Raw genomic sequence first — 14224 nt, 5'->3', positions numbered from 1 at the left:
CACATAAATGAGCTTGGTTAGGGTGCGAACATGTATTTGTCATATATTATTTAATAATTTATTTGACAATTTTATTAAACGTTTTACTCAACGTTTTACTCAAGAGTTGTTAATATAAGTTATGTGCACTTTATTTGATCCCTACACGAAGCTGGCATCTGTCGAATACGATTGTAATGCAATTGCTTGGAAAGTTTTGTGCCAAACCATTTTTAAGGAAAAAATATTTAACCGTTTGAGTTTTATTTTGGTAGTTTTTGAAGGTTCAGTTCATGGTCAAATATTATTTAGAATTTTATGTTTCAAGCATCAAAGCTTGTGGGACTCGGCAAATATTGTTATATATATATATGATATAACAACCCAATAAGCTGGTCAAAGTAGAAAAATAATTGAAATTGCTAAGAAAAAAATAAAAATTAGTTTATGGCCTTGGTCAGCATACTTAAAGCTATGCATTAAACATGTTGAAGCCCTGACTATAGCTTATGACTATATTTAGTACAGAGTGCACGCAGAGTATACATGTTGGCTGCAGCTACATATACCACTGAACATTCTCAAAGACACAGGGTATCTTGAAAGGGAAAAAGAAAAAACCCATGAAAAGAAGGGAAGGGAGTTCCATGTACGGAAGCACTTCCAGTTGGTTGTCTTTGTCGCATGTCAAATGCTTGGACATTTATCGATTTCTCTTAGCCAGCCGAAATTATCGTCATCATCGCTCATACGCCGCGTTGAGCCGTGTGTCCTTTCGGCTTGTGGAAATTGTATGAAAATTGTCACTTAAATTCCTGACGAAATTGTTGCTGCTTCCTTGTCGCTCCGCCTTGTTGTTGTCCGCCATGATAAATGACCGGCAAACATTCTCGTTTTGTGTCTGTCGCTTAATGCCATGCATAACATTTACACTAACTGCCCTCCCCTGCCCTCAGCCAACCCACCGCCTATTGCTTAATCTGCAAAATATACATAAATACGTACATTTTTCTACAACTTTTGTAACTTTGCGCATTTATTTTGCGCCTGACCAACTTCTGGCTGACTGTGGAATTAATCATGCCATAATTATGCCGTGCACAAGTTCTCTGCAATTCACGAGCTGCTGAAACTCAACTGTGAGCTGAGCTTAAAAAGCATTCGAGTGCACCGAATAAAAAGTCAAGCTTAAGCTACTTTCGATGTGGCTTTAAGTTGACTAGATATATATATATATATATTCCTTATCTGCTTCGAAAAACCTTTTTGTCACTCAACATATCTTGACTAAACTTATGACCTCTACCATATCCCACACACATGAGTGAGACCTTATCAAAATCGGACTAATATATACACAAAATCGATTCTTAACCACAAAGGAGTTTTTCATTCCCGAATAGGAAAATGCAATTGCAACATTTACAGTACAGGTGCCATCAAGATATCGGAAATGTGATCGAAGCCGCATTTAATACATTTGTAACTGGCCATCAGATTGGCAAAGTTGGCGGCGATTTGATGGGAACGCTCGCGCACATAAACGGCATAGATGAAGGCACCAACGAACACTTCCGTTGCGCCAAGGCTGTCGACAAATTTCTTGGGCCTGTAGGCAGTCGCACGGTGGTAATCGCTATTGTGGTCCATAATGCCGACATTTTGTAGATTCCATAGAACAACTACTAAAGGTCGCTTGAGATTAATGCCGAATCGCATGGCCAGATGCTCGTCGATGCTGATGCAGGCCTCCCTTGGCGACTTCCATTGCTGTTGGTCGGCCAATTGTCTATAAAAGAAGGCGTATTCACAGTAGTCAACCAGCGGCCAGTGCTCTTTAAACGATCCGTCCATATCCACAGATATGACTATTTTTTCCGTTTGCGTTGCATTATAGGCCTCCACAGCCTGCATCATTTCAGTGGTGATTTCGGGTCTATTGCCTCGAAAATGTATCCAACCGTACTTGCTTAGATCGAGCATCTTAAAATCGTCCAGAGTTGGGTATGGAAATGAGTTATTGCAGTTGACAATGGTGCATGTCCCTGACGACTTGTTGACTATAACCGATGAGAATGGCGGATCCTGATTGGAGCGTGGACAATTATCTATTTTGATGCCACGCACTTTCATATCATGCAGCATAATGCTGAACATGGGCGCTGAGCTCAACACACCAAAGAATTCCACGTCCACTCCCAGATTCCGCAAAACGGTGCAAGTATTAGCCGCGTTTCCGCCCCGTTGCCAGTAGCCCTTGACGCTGCGCTCGATCTCATCGATCCTTGGAAATCGCCTAACGATCGATATGCAGTCGATCACCGAGTATCCCACACATAAAACCGTCTTCTTGCCGACTGCCCAGCTTAATTTTCGATTCGGCTCGTCCATCTCAAAATGGCTAAAACTATTTCGTATACCGTTTATTCTATTATATATTCAGACTCATAATTTTGTTCAGATAAAAATAAGTAAAATGACAATGTTGTAAACACATGTAAGCAAAAAAAAAAAAAAAAAGTAATATTGTAGGCTCAGGAAACTTGTGTAGGTTTTAAATTTAAAAGAAAAACAAGTAAGAGGTTCTAGTCGGGAGCTCCCGACTAGGCGATACCCTGAACCCTCTTCTTCCAACATCAAATGCATATATGTATATATTCTATTTTAGAAGCTATATGTCAAGTTTGGTGGCTCTAGCTCTTATTATTTACCAAAATTGCCCAAAAAACATGATATCGATATCGATTTTTATCGATTGCTTGGAAACGGAGTAAGTTATCGATTATCGGAAACAAACTCGATCTGCGCGGGAGCTAGGAGCATCTACATCTAAAATTTCAAGTCTCTAGCTCTTATAGGTTCTGAGATCCTTGCGTTCATACATACGGACGGACGGACGGACAGACAGACGGACGGACGGACGGGCGGACGGACGGACAGACAGACGGACAGACGGACGGACGGACAGACAGACGGACAGACAGACGGACAGACGGACATGGCTAGATCGACTCGTCTATTGATGCTGATGAAGAATATATATACTTTATGGGGTCGGAGATGCTTCCTTCTGCCTGTTACATACATTTGGATTTTGCGCCCTTGTACCCATTTTTAATGGGTTCAGGGTATAATAAAAGCTTGCTATAAGGCTCTTGAAAGGAGAACATGGTATTGCTACGAAACGGAAGAGCTTGGCTTTTTTGGAAGACATGGATAAGGAGATGCCTTGGGTCCAGATGCCGATTGTCCTTGTATTTTCTCTAATGGTTCGATTGAAAGATTTGTTTTCAAGAGATGGTCACAAATATGTTTCAAGTGAGGAAGTGAAATATTTGTTGTGCGAAATCCCAAACAGTCAAAGGCGGCCTTTGCTCTACCCAATTGAACGGAAATAAACATGACAAGAACCAGTAGATCCCATTGCTTAGCAGCTTTGTCCCTAGATAACAAACGCGAAAAATATTGGCCTACACGAAAATACGAACTTTGCTTGCAACGCCCAAACATATGTATGTGTATTTTAAACTGTCTCGAATAACATTGAAAATTTGAGTAAAATGTCAATTCGAAATATCGTTGACAGCCAAATAAAGAGGCGTTCCTCTTTACAAAGCGCCACAGTCCTGAATGAGAATCTTCTTTGTGGTTGAGCCAGAATTGGAGCCCATCGATTCGACCTTGCGTATAATATCCATGCCGTCCACAACTCGACCAAAGACGACATGCTTATTGTCCAGCCAGGAGGTCTTCTCGGTGCATATAAAGAACTGCGAGCCATTCGTATTGGGTCCAGCATTGGCCATCGACAGGGTGCCCGGTCCCAAGTGCTTCAGCTCAAAGTTCTCATCGGGAAACTTGTGGCCATAGATGGAACGTCCGCCCGTGCCATTCTGATTGGTGAAATCGCCACCTTGACACATGAAATTTGGTATAACGCGATGGAATGGAGACCCCTTGTAGCCGTAGCCCTTCTCCCCGGTGCAAAGAGCGCGAAAGTTTTCGGCGGTCTTTGGAACCACATCCGAGCGCAACTCCATTACGATACGACCCAGTTTCTCGCCGCCGGCGTTGATGTCGAAATAAACACGTGGCAGCGACATTTTTGCTTGATTACAAAATTTGCGAAGAAACGCCAGTTCTTTAACAAAAAAAAAAATTATAATAAATATATTTGGTTTCAGAGCAGATAAATGTTTGTAAACTGATTTACCGATTTCGTAGCTTTAACAAATAATAAGTAAATACTTTTAGGTCCGTTCTGTTTTACAGCCTTAATCGGAATACTGAATCGGGCACACAGCTACATATCATTGAATAGACAAGAGTTTCAAGGCCTACTTTAAGCTTGAATATTATAATTTATTCCGATTCAAATTTCAGAAACTAGCAGCTAGAGAGTTGCAGAGCACGTGGCTTACACTCTGTAAACTCCTTAAGCAAATAAAGTTGCACCCGAAATCAATTGCAAATAAATCAGAAAAATAGAGTAATAAAACTAAAGAGCTATTCGCAAACGCGGGAGAACTTAAGATCTAACAATACAATGAATTAAATGTTTTGAGGACAGGAGGAGCTTGAAGCTCTGTGACCTAGAGAAGAGTTATCATATAGTTGAAAGACACCTTCATAGATTCTATTGATTTGTTGTGTGATTAGACCCTGAATCCTAAATCCGATCTAGCCATGTCCGTCTGTCTGTCGAACTCAGAACCTTTAAGATCTAGAGAAAATTTTCCCTCAAAGTAAGACTTTGTTTCCAATAATCGATAACGTGCCGCGATGCCAAGCAATCGATGAAATTCAATATAGAAATCCTGTTTTTTTTTTTAACAAATCTCTCAAGTCTTAAGAGCTTGAGTAACCAAATTGAACCTGTAGCTTCTAGACATATAGCTTCTTGAATATGTATATATATATATATATTAGGATATTATATCAATCCGTTTCTTCGTGCTATTTACTAGTAATGCATATATCAGAGCATACGTGGATTTCATAAAGACTTTAGCCAAAGTCTCTGGTTTATCTCCCGTTTATTTGGTTTTAATCACAGTTTCGATCGATCGCCCATCAAAATTATGTCAAATAGTTTCCAAAACTGAATTGATTTTTTAGCAACCATGAGTCCATACTGCGCCCTGAGCATGACCAAGCCGATGCTGTGCGTTGGCGGCATGTCGGTAGACATCGTCGAACAATGCGAAACTGGGCCCTGGGAGGGTGAGAAGCTCAGATCTGTGGAGACCCTTTGGCAGCGCGGTGGACACGCCAGCAATGTGAGCTTTGTGCTGCGCCTGCTGGGCGCCCAGGTGGAATTCTTTGGCGTGCTGAGCCGCTCGAGTATGCTGCGAGATATACTGATAGAAATGGAGCGAAATGGCATTGACTTGAGCCACTGCCCGAGGACGGATGAGAATCCGGCGTTCACCACAGTTATAAATGTCCGCAAGACTGGCTGTCGCACCATTTTGCAATGCAGCCGAAATTTTCCATATGTCACAATAGAGGACTTCAGGAAGCTCGATCTAAGTCTCTATGGTTGGGTGCACTTTGAGGCGCGCAATAAGCTGGACATCATACCGATGATCCGCGCTATACTTGATTATAATAATGGACGCACAGATCGCATACAGATATCGCTGAAGGTGGACAGCTGCTACAAGGAGAACATCGATCTGTTTGATATGTGCGACTATTTGATATTCTCCAGGGAGCTGGCGCTTGATCTGGGCTGGCAGTCGGTGCAGGAGACCTGTTTGCAACTGGATAAGGTTCTGCCTCTGCCATACAGTATCAATGTGCGCAGGCCGTGCATTATTTGCTCCTGGGGCCCACTGGGTGCCGGCTGCTTGGATAACAAGGGCAAATACTACGAACTGGCCGCAAGCACAAAGCAAAAGGCAAAGGACACTTATGGCGTTGGGGAGTGCTTTACGGCCGCCATCATTTATGCGCTCTACGTGCGGGAGATGTCTCTGGCAGATGCCGTCGCGCTGGGCAATCGTGTGGCCGGGCATAAGGCAACCAATTCGGGCTACAATCACATAGCCACACTTAATACTTATCCCGTAACGTTGACGAATGTCATTGAGCATCGGTCCGAGAATGTGTCTGAGGACGATGCGGCCGAAAACGTTATCTGCAGAAAGTTTATGAACCGCATAATCCAGCCCAGTGATGGCAAGTTGGCCACCAAATTGCTGCAAAGATTTGACAGATCCAACTATGGGCCAGCGCCAGCGAAGAAGGACTCCTTTAGCGACAGTGAGCCGGATTTACACAAGGAGCCGACGCCAGAGCCTAGGCCCAGCTCAAGCATACGTAAATCTGGATACCGCTTGAGTAACATCAGCAGGAAAAGTGTTCAATTAAGAGTCAAACGTTTGAGGTAGTAAATAAATGGTAACCAATAATTGAAAAGTAAAATTATGTTTTTAATTACGTTTCGATTAAAATGCCCCCCCTTTACAAGTCGCCACAGTCCTCAATTACAATCTTCTTGGTTGTCTTGCCCGAGTTAGAACCCATCGATTCGATCTTTCGAATTATATCCATGCCATCGACGACTTTCCCAAAGACGACGTGTTTATTGTCCAGCCACGAAGTCTTGATTACGCATATAAAGAACTGCGAGCCATTCGTATTGGGTCCAGCATTGGCCATCGACAGGGTGCCCGGTCCCGAGTGCTTCAGCTCAAAGTTCTCATCGGGAAACTTGTGGCCATAGATCGAACGTCCGCCCGTGCCATTCTGATTGGTAAAGTCGCCGCTTTGGCACATAAAATTCGGTATAACTCGATGAAACAGACAGCCCTTGTAGCCGTAGCCCTTCTCCCCGGTGCAAAGAGCGCGAAAGTTTTCGGCGGTCTTTGGAACCACATCCGAGCGCAACTCCATTGTAACACGTCCCAGTTTATCCCCATCTGCGGTTATGTCGAAGAAAACACGAGGAAAGGACATGCTTGCTAAGCAAGGCAATTTACATGTATAGACTTTTGGATTTCTTCCCCGATTTTTAGTAAATTCTATTTTAAGCCTACTTAATGTAATAATATCAGGGAAGAGCAGTCATCTACAAGACAACGCAAATGAAATTCAATTCAAAGTGTTAATTGAATTTTCTTTAAGATTTTCGAGTAACGAATTATATCAAAGCGCACAAGAAATATAATAAATAATTCGTCATTTTGTATGAGAGATGTAATGAAAATGTTTTTCCTTGTGGCACTTAAAGGTCAAAGCCATAAATTCGTGGAAAAAGTCATATAAATGGTGAATGGAAATGGAAAATGGGAAATGGCAAAAACTGCTGCGATGCTGCATAAAAAGAATGTCACATAACCTTAAACCGTTTAAACCGGCCATTCATTACGTATGCGCCACGCTGGCCAGCGATAATAATTACCTTGCCAGCCAAACCCAACTGGTTCGTCCTGGCCAAAATGTAAAGGCAATAAATTATCAGATATTCGCCTATATAGGTGTGTATATATATACATGCGAATACATTTTCAATTGATTGCAAAGGACTGCATCACCATTTTATTTTCGTGTTGAAAAGGGTTAACATTTTGGCCAGTTTTTAATGCTTTTTCATGGGCTTTTGGCTATTTGAATTATTGCTAGATTATTTAAATAAATTGCAATATCAGCGTAGAGATTTTGGCCACGCATTTGCCGATGGAACTGGCTGTGAGTGTCCCTTAACAGATTAAGAATTTAATATTCCTGCGCATATAATACGTAAATACAACTCACTTCTGTGGCATTCTGTCAACTAATAATACATCCCAAAGTTCTTCAAACAACAATTTAATTTAAGCACGTCCCATCCTATGGCAACACATACCTTATGACAGCATGCATAGAGCGTTGGGAATGTTATCTTTGATGTTCCGCACAAAGTTTCACAAGTAAGGAAAATTAAATATTTGACAACTACAGTTGGACTGAAGATTAGAAGCGCGCTTTATTTATTGTATGCCTCATGAATCGCTCAAATAATTATAGGGGCCACGTGGACAATGGGGATCGTAAATGAAGGACATTCCTTATCATCTTATTTGCATTTGCTGGCTGTGAAAAAATTCGAAATGCCTAAATGCCCCAAATGCGCTGAATTTTGATTTATGTAAGTGGTTGCCAGCCGGCCACATGCCTCCGACCAGTCCGCCAGTCCGCAATTAATTTTTATTTCCAACGCAGTTCATTTTAGTGGCAAGACCGGAGGGTTGGTCCAGTCGCTGCCAGAGACAAGTGTGGCACAATAAACACACCTCCAAACAAAAGCCCGAGCTGAGAGAAAAAAAGAATGTAACGAACTTAAACAACGAATGTGCTATACCCTGTCCAAACACATGGGGCTCAACAGATTTCCATGCGGATTATCTTTGTTAATTCCCATCTTGAAATATGAAAAAAATATTTTCATCAAGTTTTCCATGCTTTTCTGATACATTTCATACAAGTCGAGTACACCCCATGGACGAGGTTCTTTCATTAGCGTTGACTTGTATCGCAGCAGAGGGCGGTTCGCGTTCTGCTAAACTGAATATGGTAGTGGAAAAAAATCCACAATAGACAAGATATAAGAAATGGTGAATAATTTTTGTCGTCGCTGATTTTACAGCAACGAATTTCAAGTGTGCGTGTGTGTGTGTGTGTGTGTGTGTGTCTGTGTGTGTGCAGCGTGATGACCTCATTAATTTTCAATCTGAGCTGGATTACATGCCGCTGCCCAGCTGACGGCCACGGCCACGCCCACGTTCAGGCGCATGATGAATCTCTTCCTTGATTTCATGCCGCATTCCGCATGCCCCCGCTCCGCACTAATTTATGATGATAAATGAGTTTCAATCAAGCGGCAGAAGTGAAGCCAAGTCGGCCAGTTTCCGTCGCGGCCACAGTTCCTTGCCTTGGCGATCCTGTGCAGCAGCAGGAGCAGCAGCAGGAGCAGCATCAGTCCAGTGGAAATTGTATGTATAAATTATCCATAATTTGATTTGACTTGGCTCGTCCTGACGCAGATTTGTTCGCCTGGCATGAGGTTTTTCATTTGAATATTTATGAATTAATTTTTCTTTTTTTTTTTTTGGCAATATTTACAATTTTTTGTTTACTCGGCCGACAGTTCGAGTATTTCGCGTGCACTTTTCCAGTCAACAATTTTTCATGCAATCCAAAATTGAAATATCAAATAAAGAGCCACGTCCACCCCGGGCATTTCGACTGACTGGACAAGCTGAAAGTTTTCATTTTAGCTGTGTAATCACTTGAGCAACTTTTATCTATTTATTTTAGGAGATTCAACAAAAATTTCAGCTTTGTAATTATTCACATAAAATTAAACAAAAGTCTTCGAGGCTACAATTTGATGAATTAATCATTTCAGATTGTCATCTAAGACTGGTCGAAAGAAAGGCTTCTTTTGACATATGACAAATATAATTTTCCATCATCCTTTGCCCACAGCAAAAGGGAGCTGGGGCCTTATTTTGGTTAAATCAGTAGGAGCACTTGTGCTAGGAGGAGTTGTGTATGGTGTCGATTACCCTCCAGTGCAAATTTATCTGCTGCCCTCACTTGCGGATATTCGCCGTGTTATTTTAATACCCTATGTAAGAAATAGGCAGAAGCAGACATATTAGACTGCGTAGGGAAGACAAAACTAGTTCAAGATGAACTGAAGCTAGACAGACTAGATATTTAACTATGTTACATTTCCAATGAGTATGCCTTTCTTTGCGATTCTCATCACTTTTCCGTGTACTAATGCCTTCCGTATAAAATAAGTAGAAGCGACACATTCGAGAGCTTTAAATATAAAACTAGATAGACTAGATAGGTGACAAGTTATCTATTTTCCTTCTACAAGGACGCCTTTCTAAGCGTTTCTCATTAACTCAAGCATAGATAACTAGAATAGAGATATATATATTTTAACTAATTGACATATTTCAAATTGCTTTTTATTTGCTCGTTTTAATTGTATTGTAGTACATTCTAACTAGTTAAATGTGTATGTGCATTGGGGGCATTCTTATCTGGTTATAGGGTATCTCTTTCTTTCAACGAGAGCAAATTTTCTTTATTTTTACAGTTTTTTGTTCTTTGTTTTTTTTGTGCGCTCGCGTCCCGTATTCGAGCCACTTCCGCTTCATTGGGCAATTACGCAAGCAGCGCTTTGATTATGCTGCAGCGCGCAATTGTTTTGACATTTAATCAAAGCAAGCAACAAAGCGAGTCCTGGCGGGGGTTCTCGCAGCTGTACAGGATGCAACATAAAATGGTAACAATATGCAATGGAGCACCGGGGGTTCATCCGCTCGCCTGGGCGATCCTGTTCCAATGCTGATAAGCTCGACTGGACACTTGGGTAATTGAGTAACTTGCTCGTCCAACACGAGCACGTGAACAATGGGCCGCTTGGCCTGACAGTTCAATGTCCGCGTAATGCAGCATGAGGCATCAGTATCAGCAACAGCAGCCCCCAGGCTACGCTCCTGTCGTCTGGGTATACGAGTCCGGGCGGCAGATCAAAGCGCGTTTTGGGTCGCTTGTCGTGTTTGTGTTTACATAGCCCGCATCGAGTCGGGGACAAAAGTGCTTTTATTTCTTTTATTATACGCCATGTACCTCCTGTTTCTGTATCTGTTACTGCTGGCAAAGCAAACCGAAGAGCTGGCAGCAGCAGCAGCAGCAGCAGCAACAACAATCAGCACGGGCCACATCCTTCGATAATGTCAAACAAAAAGGCAGCAATTTGAGTTTGAAGAGCGACCTTGCGCTCTGCCTCCGCTTGCTGTTCCTGTCAGCCATAAAACTCGACTATGTAGTTAAATGGATGTGTACATATGTACATATTTATACATATACATGTCATCAGCTCAATGTATGTATTTGCAACATTTTCTTTTATGCTCGCCAAACTTTTCTCATTTTGTTGGCCTGGCTTCATTTTCTTGACATTTAATTTCAATTTCTATAGCACAAAAATTGACTTCCGCTTCCGCTGAAGCGCTCAGCTTGAGCATTCATCCAAACTTTCATTCATATTTGCCTAAAGTTTTCTTACGCCGCAGCCAGGTAAAAAGTGTGCATGCATCAGGTATTTAACCCCGTAGAGGTCTCTCTTGAAATCTTACTTGAATTTAACGCAGCTTCAATACCAAAAACGGAGAATGTCAACAATTATTATCAGTATATTATTTAAACGAAAAAGGATTCCACTTGAACTTTCAGAAGTATTACTAGCCTGGTATTCACACATGTATGTACATTTTATCGCCTTTGTATGCGATTTTCATAAAGTCAATGGGGTAGCAGAAAAAAGTGACAGCGAGAGAGCAGCTGAGAAGAACTGATAGACAAAAAGTAATGTAAGCCTGGTCTTCGTTTTCCCAAAGTTCAGTTTCCATGGTGGAAAACAAGGGTCAAATATTCGAAATGAAAATAAAAGAAACTTGACGCTGCAAAGTCGTTTTTTTATGATTTAAATAACTTCCTCAGACTATGGAAAACTCATACTCTTGCAGAGAATATATTTAAATCTTCGACCCCATAAAGTATAGACATATTTTCCTTATCAGTATCAACAGATAAATTGATATAGTCATAATATAAATATATGTTACTTGCGGATGATATTATAATCCTTGATTCGGTTAAGTATGTATTCCATATAATTAGACGAATCGCGCAAGTTATTTTAAGAACATAAGTTAAGGCAGTTTGAACCAAAAGGAAATATAAGCATATATAGCTTTCACGTTTTACTTTTATATATATATATATTCGTAATCAATATCAACAGGCGAATCTTTACTACTATAGTTAGATCAATCCTATCCGTTTACTTTCAAATGAAATAAAGCAATATGTATTTTACAAGTCTTTCATACTCTTGCAGATGATATTGCAATCCTTGACCCTGTAAGGTATATACATATATTTCCAATAAACAACCAAATTGCTGTAGCTATAATAGGAACATATGTTAGGGCAACTGCGAACCATTTAGTTCCAAATTGAATATATAATATATGTAGTTTACAAGTACTTTACGCGCTTGCAGAGGTCGCAACAATCTTCGACCTCATAAAGTATATACATATGTGCCTTATCAATATCATATAATAAGATAATATGTTTATTTCCAATTAAATCTCAAGTAATTTATTCGCTTCTTTTCTTTGTGAGCAACTCCATAGCAATTTGCCTGAAATGTTTGTATGTGTGCCTTATATGTGTATGTATGTGCGGCACTTTATCGATTGGCTGACTTAATTAAAACGTGCTTTGGGCATTCAAAAAGTCACCGACTCTGCTCATCCTGTAATTTACCTGCATGCTTTACCTTGCGCAGTTAACCGACCGAAAGCCACCCCCAAATGACGAACTGGCGGCGGCTGTTACACAATCGTTTGCTTGGCTGCGGTCAACGTTGCGTATGCGTAATTAATGCCTTGTGGCTCTTGATAAACACGATGCCAACCTTTGCACTGAGTCCCGTCCCGCCCCGCCCCGCCCCGCTCCGTCCCGCCCCGCTCCGTTCGGTCAAGATCTTATGCATCCAGTCAGGCATTGTAATGTTATTGTTGTTTGCCTGTTTGTTTATTTGTTAGCTTGTTTGCAGTTGGCCAACAGAACCTGTAGATCTGGCATATCTATGGATAGCATTCATTTTCACAAGGAGAGCCCCTGCTCCTAGCCTCAGCTCTGGGATTGATGCTTAGAAATTTGCTTGATATGTAACTTTTGCACGCGTCTGCAGAGTTTCGTAACTTTATTTAAAATAATCATCTTTGGAATTTTGTTTTGTTTGCTCAACCGCTCGCAGGCTGAAAAACTAATTTGGGCTACATTTGCGTACATTTCTGCATGTGTACGCAAATTAGCCGGAATGTAAATGAGTTGGGCTTCGACAAGTGGATGCCATCAATAAGTCAGAGAGTGAAACTTCAACCGGCATTGAAAGTTTATTTATAGTAGTTTACCCACATGTTTGGCTCGGAAATAAAACAGCCAGCATCACAGGTATAACTCATCACTCGTTAAGGCATATGAGACCTTTTATACCCTTACTAAAATTATATAAGGAAATGTGTAACGCCTGGAGACTTCTCCGACTGTATAAAAAGAAATATTCCTAATAGGTATAAACGGCAGAGCCGATATAGACCAGATCGGTCGACTATATCATTCTAGTATGAAAGACTTTGTTTTTATCTTGTATTATAATCTTTGCAACATAGGAGAACAATATCAGATAGTTTTATAGAATGAATCAGTCGATAAATGTTTTTTTCTTTTAAGGAAAAGTTTTGCGCTCTTTAAGAGATCCTGACCAAAATCTGCAAGTCCGAGCTTCATATCTAATCCCCTCACATATCTAAGTCCATCTATTAATCCTTTAGTCATATATATATATACATGAGTATTTTAGCTCAGACAGTGGTTCCTTCTTGTCTTAAGATTATTATTTGACAAGTATTTCACAGACAATCCTGAGCAGCAACCCTTAGTTCCTGAACGAACTAAGTCTCAACTGTAAATTTGTCGCAATGTTTTCTATTTTTTTTGCCCGGCTGAAAGTATTTTCCCCTAAGAACCTATCAGTGCATTATTGACATTTCAATTGTCTCTCATTATTGTGCCAATCTTTTGTGCCCTTATTTAAATTACGGACAGGATGAAGAGCGAGCAACAGAAAAACACGCATGCAATGAAAAGGAAAATTTGCATAATAATAGCAATTGCACACGCTTCAGGTATTAAACACTCCACTCGACCCATCCTCAACTCAATTTGCCCGAAATGAAAATGAGCAAAGGCGAAAAAAAAGGAAAACAAAAAAAAAAAGATATAAGAACAAAATGTATAGAATCCAATTTTCACTTAATTTTCATCGCAGCGTTGCTTGCTTGATATTTTTACTCTCACCGCACTCTCCCTCTCGCTCGCTCTCTTTATCCCTCTCTCTTTCTCTCTCTGTAGCTCTGTCCTGTCCCTCCGGATGCCATAGCTACCAAAAGTAGTCGAAAATGCTGGCAGCAATTTTCATTTGGTTTGTTATTTTGTCTCAAAGTATCAATTTGTGTATCATTAAAATAATTTGATTTCCACTCGCATTCGACCCTAACTGAAAACGGAGCACGGACCTTGGCCCAAGGTTCGACTTTGACTGCCGCATCCTATTGATGCGTTGATGCGTCCGCCTCGGGTACCAAATCAGCTCAAGTCC

General features: G+C 40.9%; 4 protein-coding genes across 4 annotated transcripts; 1 reads left to right on the top strand and 3 right to left on the bottom strand.

Moving 5' to 3' along the window:
* Positions 1 to 1346: 1346 nt before the first annotated feature.
* On the bottom strand, positions 1347 to 2462 carry LOC115769683 (ketohexokinase). The gene has a single exon (XM_030714606.1). The coding sequence runs from the start codon at positions 2368 to 2370 to the stop codon at positions 1402 to 1404; it is 969 nt and encodes a 322-aa protein (XP_030570466.1). The 5' UTR covers positions 2371 to 2462; the 3' UTR covers positions 1347 to 1401.
* Positions 2463 to 3467: 1005 nt separating this feature from the next.
* LOC115769406 (peptidyl-prolyl cis-trans isomerase-like) lies at positions 3468 to 4291 on the bottom strand. The gene is made up of 2 exons (XM_030714212.1): positions 4193 to 4291; positions 3468 to 4120 (listed from the first exon to the last, which is right to left on the bottom strand). The coding sequence occupies exon 2, from the start codon at positions 4080 to 4082 to the stop codon at positions 3588 to 3590; it is 495 nt and encodes a 164-aa protein (XP_030570072.1). The 5' UTR covers positions 4083 to 4120; positions 4193 to 4291; the 3' UTR covers positions 3468 to 3587.
* An 811-nt stretch (positions 4292 to 5102) lies between these two features.
* On the top strand, positions 5103 to 6374 carry LOC115768957 (ketohexokinase-like). The gene has a single exon (XM_030713682.1). It carries the CDS (start codon positions 5103 to 5105, stop codon positions 6372 to 6374), a length of 1272 nt encoding a protein of 423 aa, XP_030569542.1.
* Positions 6375 to 6395: 21 nt separating this feature from the next.
* LOC115768365 (peptidyl-prolyl cis-trans isomerase-like) lies at positions 6396 to 7016 on the bottom strand. Its single transcript, XM_030712941.1, has one exon. The coding sequence runs from the start codon at positions 6940 to 6942 to the stop codon at positions 6448 to 6450; it is 495 nt and encodes a 164-aa protein (XP_030568801.1). The 5' UTR covers positions 6943 to 7016; the 3' UTR covers positions 6396 to 6447.
* Positions 7017 to 14224: the final 7208 nt, after the last annotated feature.

The sequence above is a fragment of the Drosophila novamexicana genome, unplaced genomic scaffold (genome assembly GCF_003285875.2).
Source record: "Drosophila novamexicana strain 15010-1031.04,08,12 unplaced genomic scaffold, DnovRS2.1 tig00000009-arrow-pilon, whole genome shotgun sequence".
Classification (NCBI taxonomy): domain Eukaryota; kingdom Metazoa; phylum Arthropoda; class Insecta; order Diptera; family Drosophilidae; genus Drosophila; species Drosophila novamexicana.
This window is presented reverse-complemented; position numbering and strand designations above follow the sequence as displayed.

Bases quoted from the DNA above. Each gene is read 5' to 3' on its own strand.
- LOC115769683 (XM_030714606.1), bottom strand. From the start codon at position 2,370: ATGGACGAGCCGAATCGAAAATTAAGCTGGGCAGTCGGCAAGAAGACG.
- LOC115769406 (XM_030714212.1), bottom strand. From the start codon at position 4,082: ATGTCGCTGCCACGTGTTTATTTCGACATCAACGCCGGCGGCGAGAAA.
- LOC115768957 (XM_030713682.1), top strand. From the start codon at position 5,103: ATGAGTCCATACTGCGCCCTGAGCATGACCAAGCCGATGCTGTGCGTT.
- LOC115768365 (XM_030712941.1), bottom strand. From the start codon at position 6,942: ATGTCCTTTCCTCGTGTTTTCTTCGACATAACCGCAGATGGGGATAAA.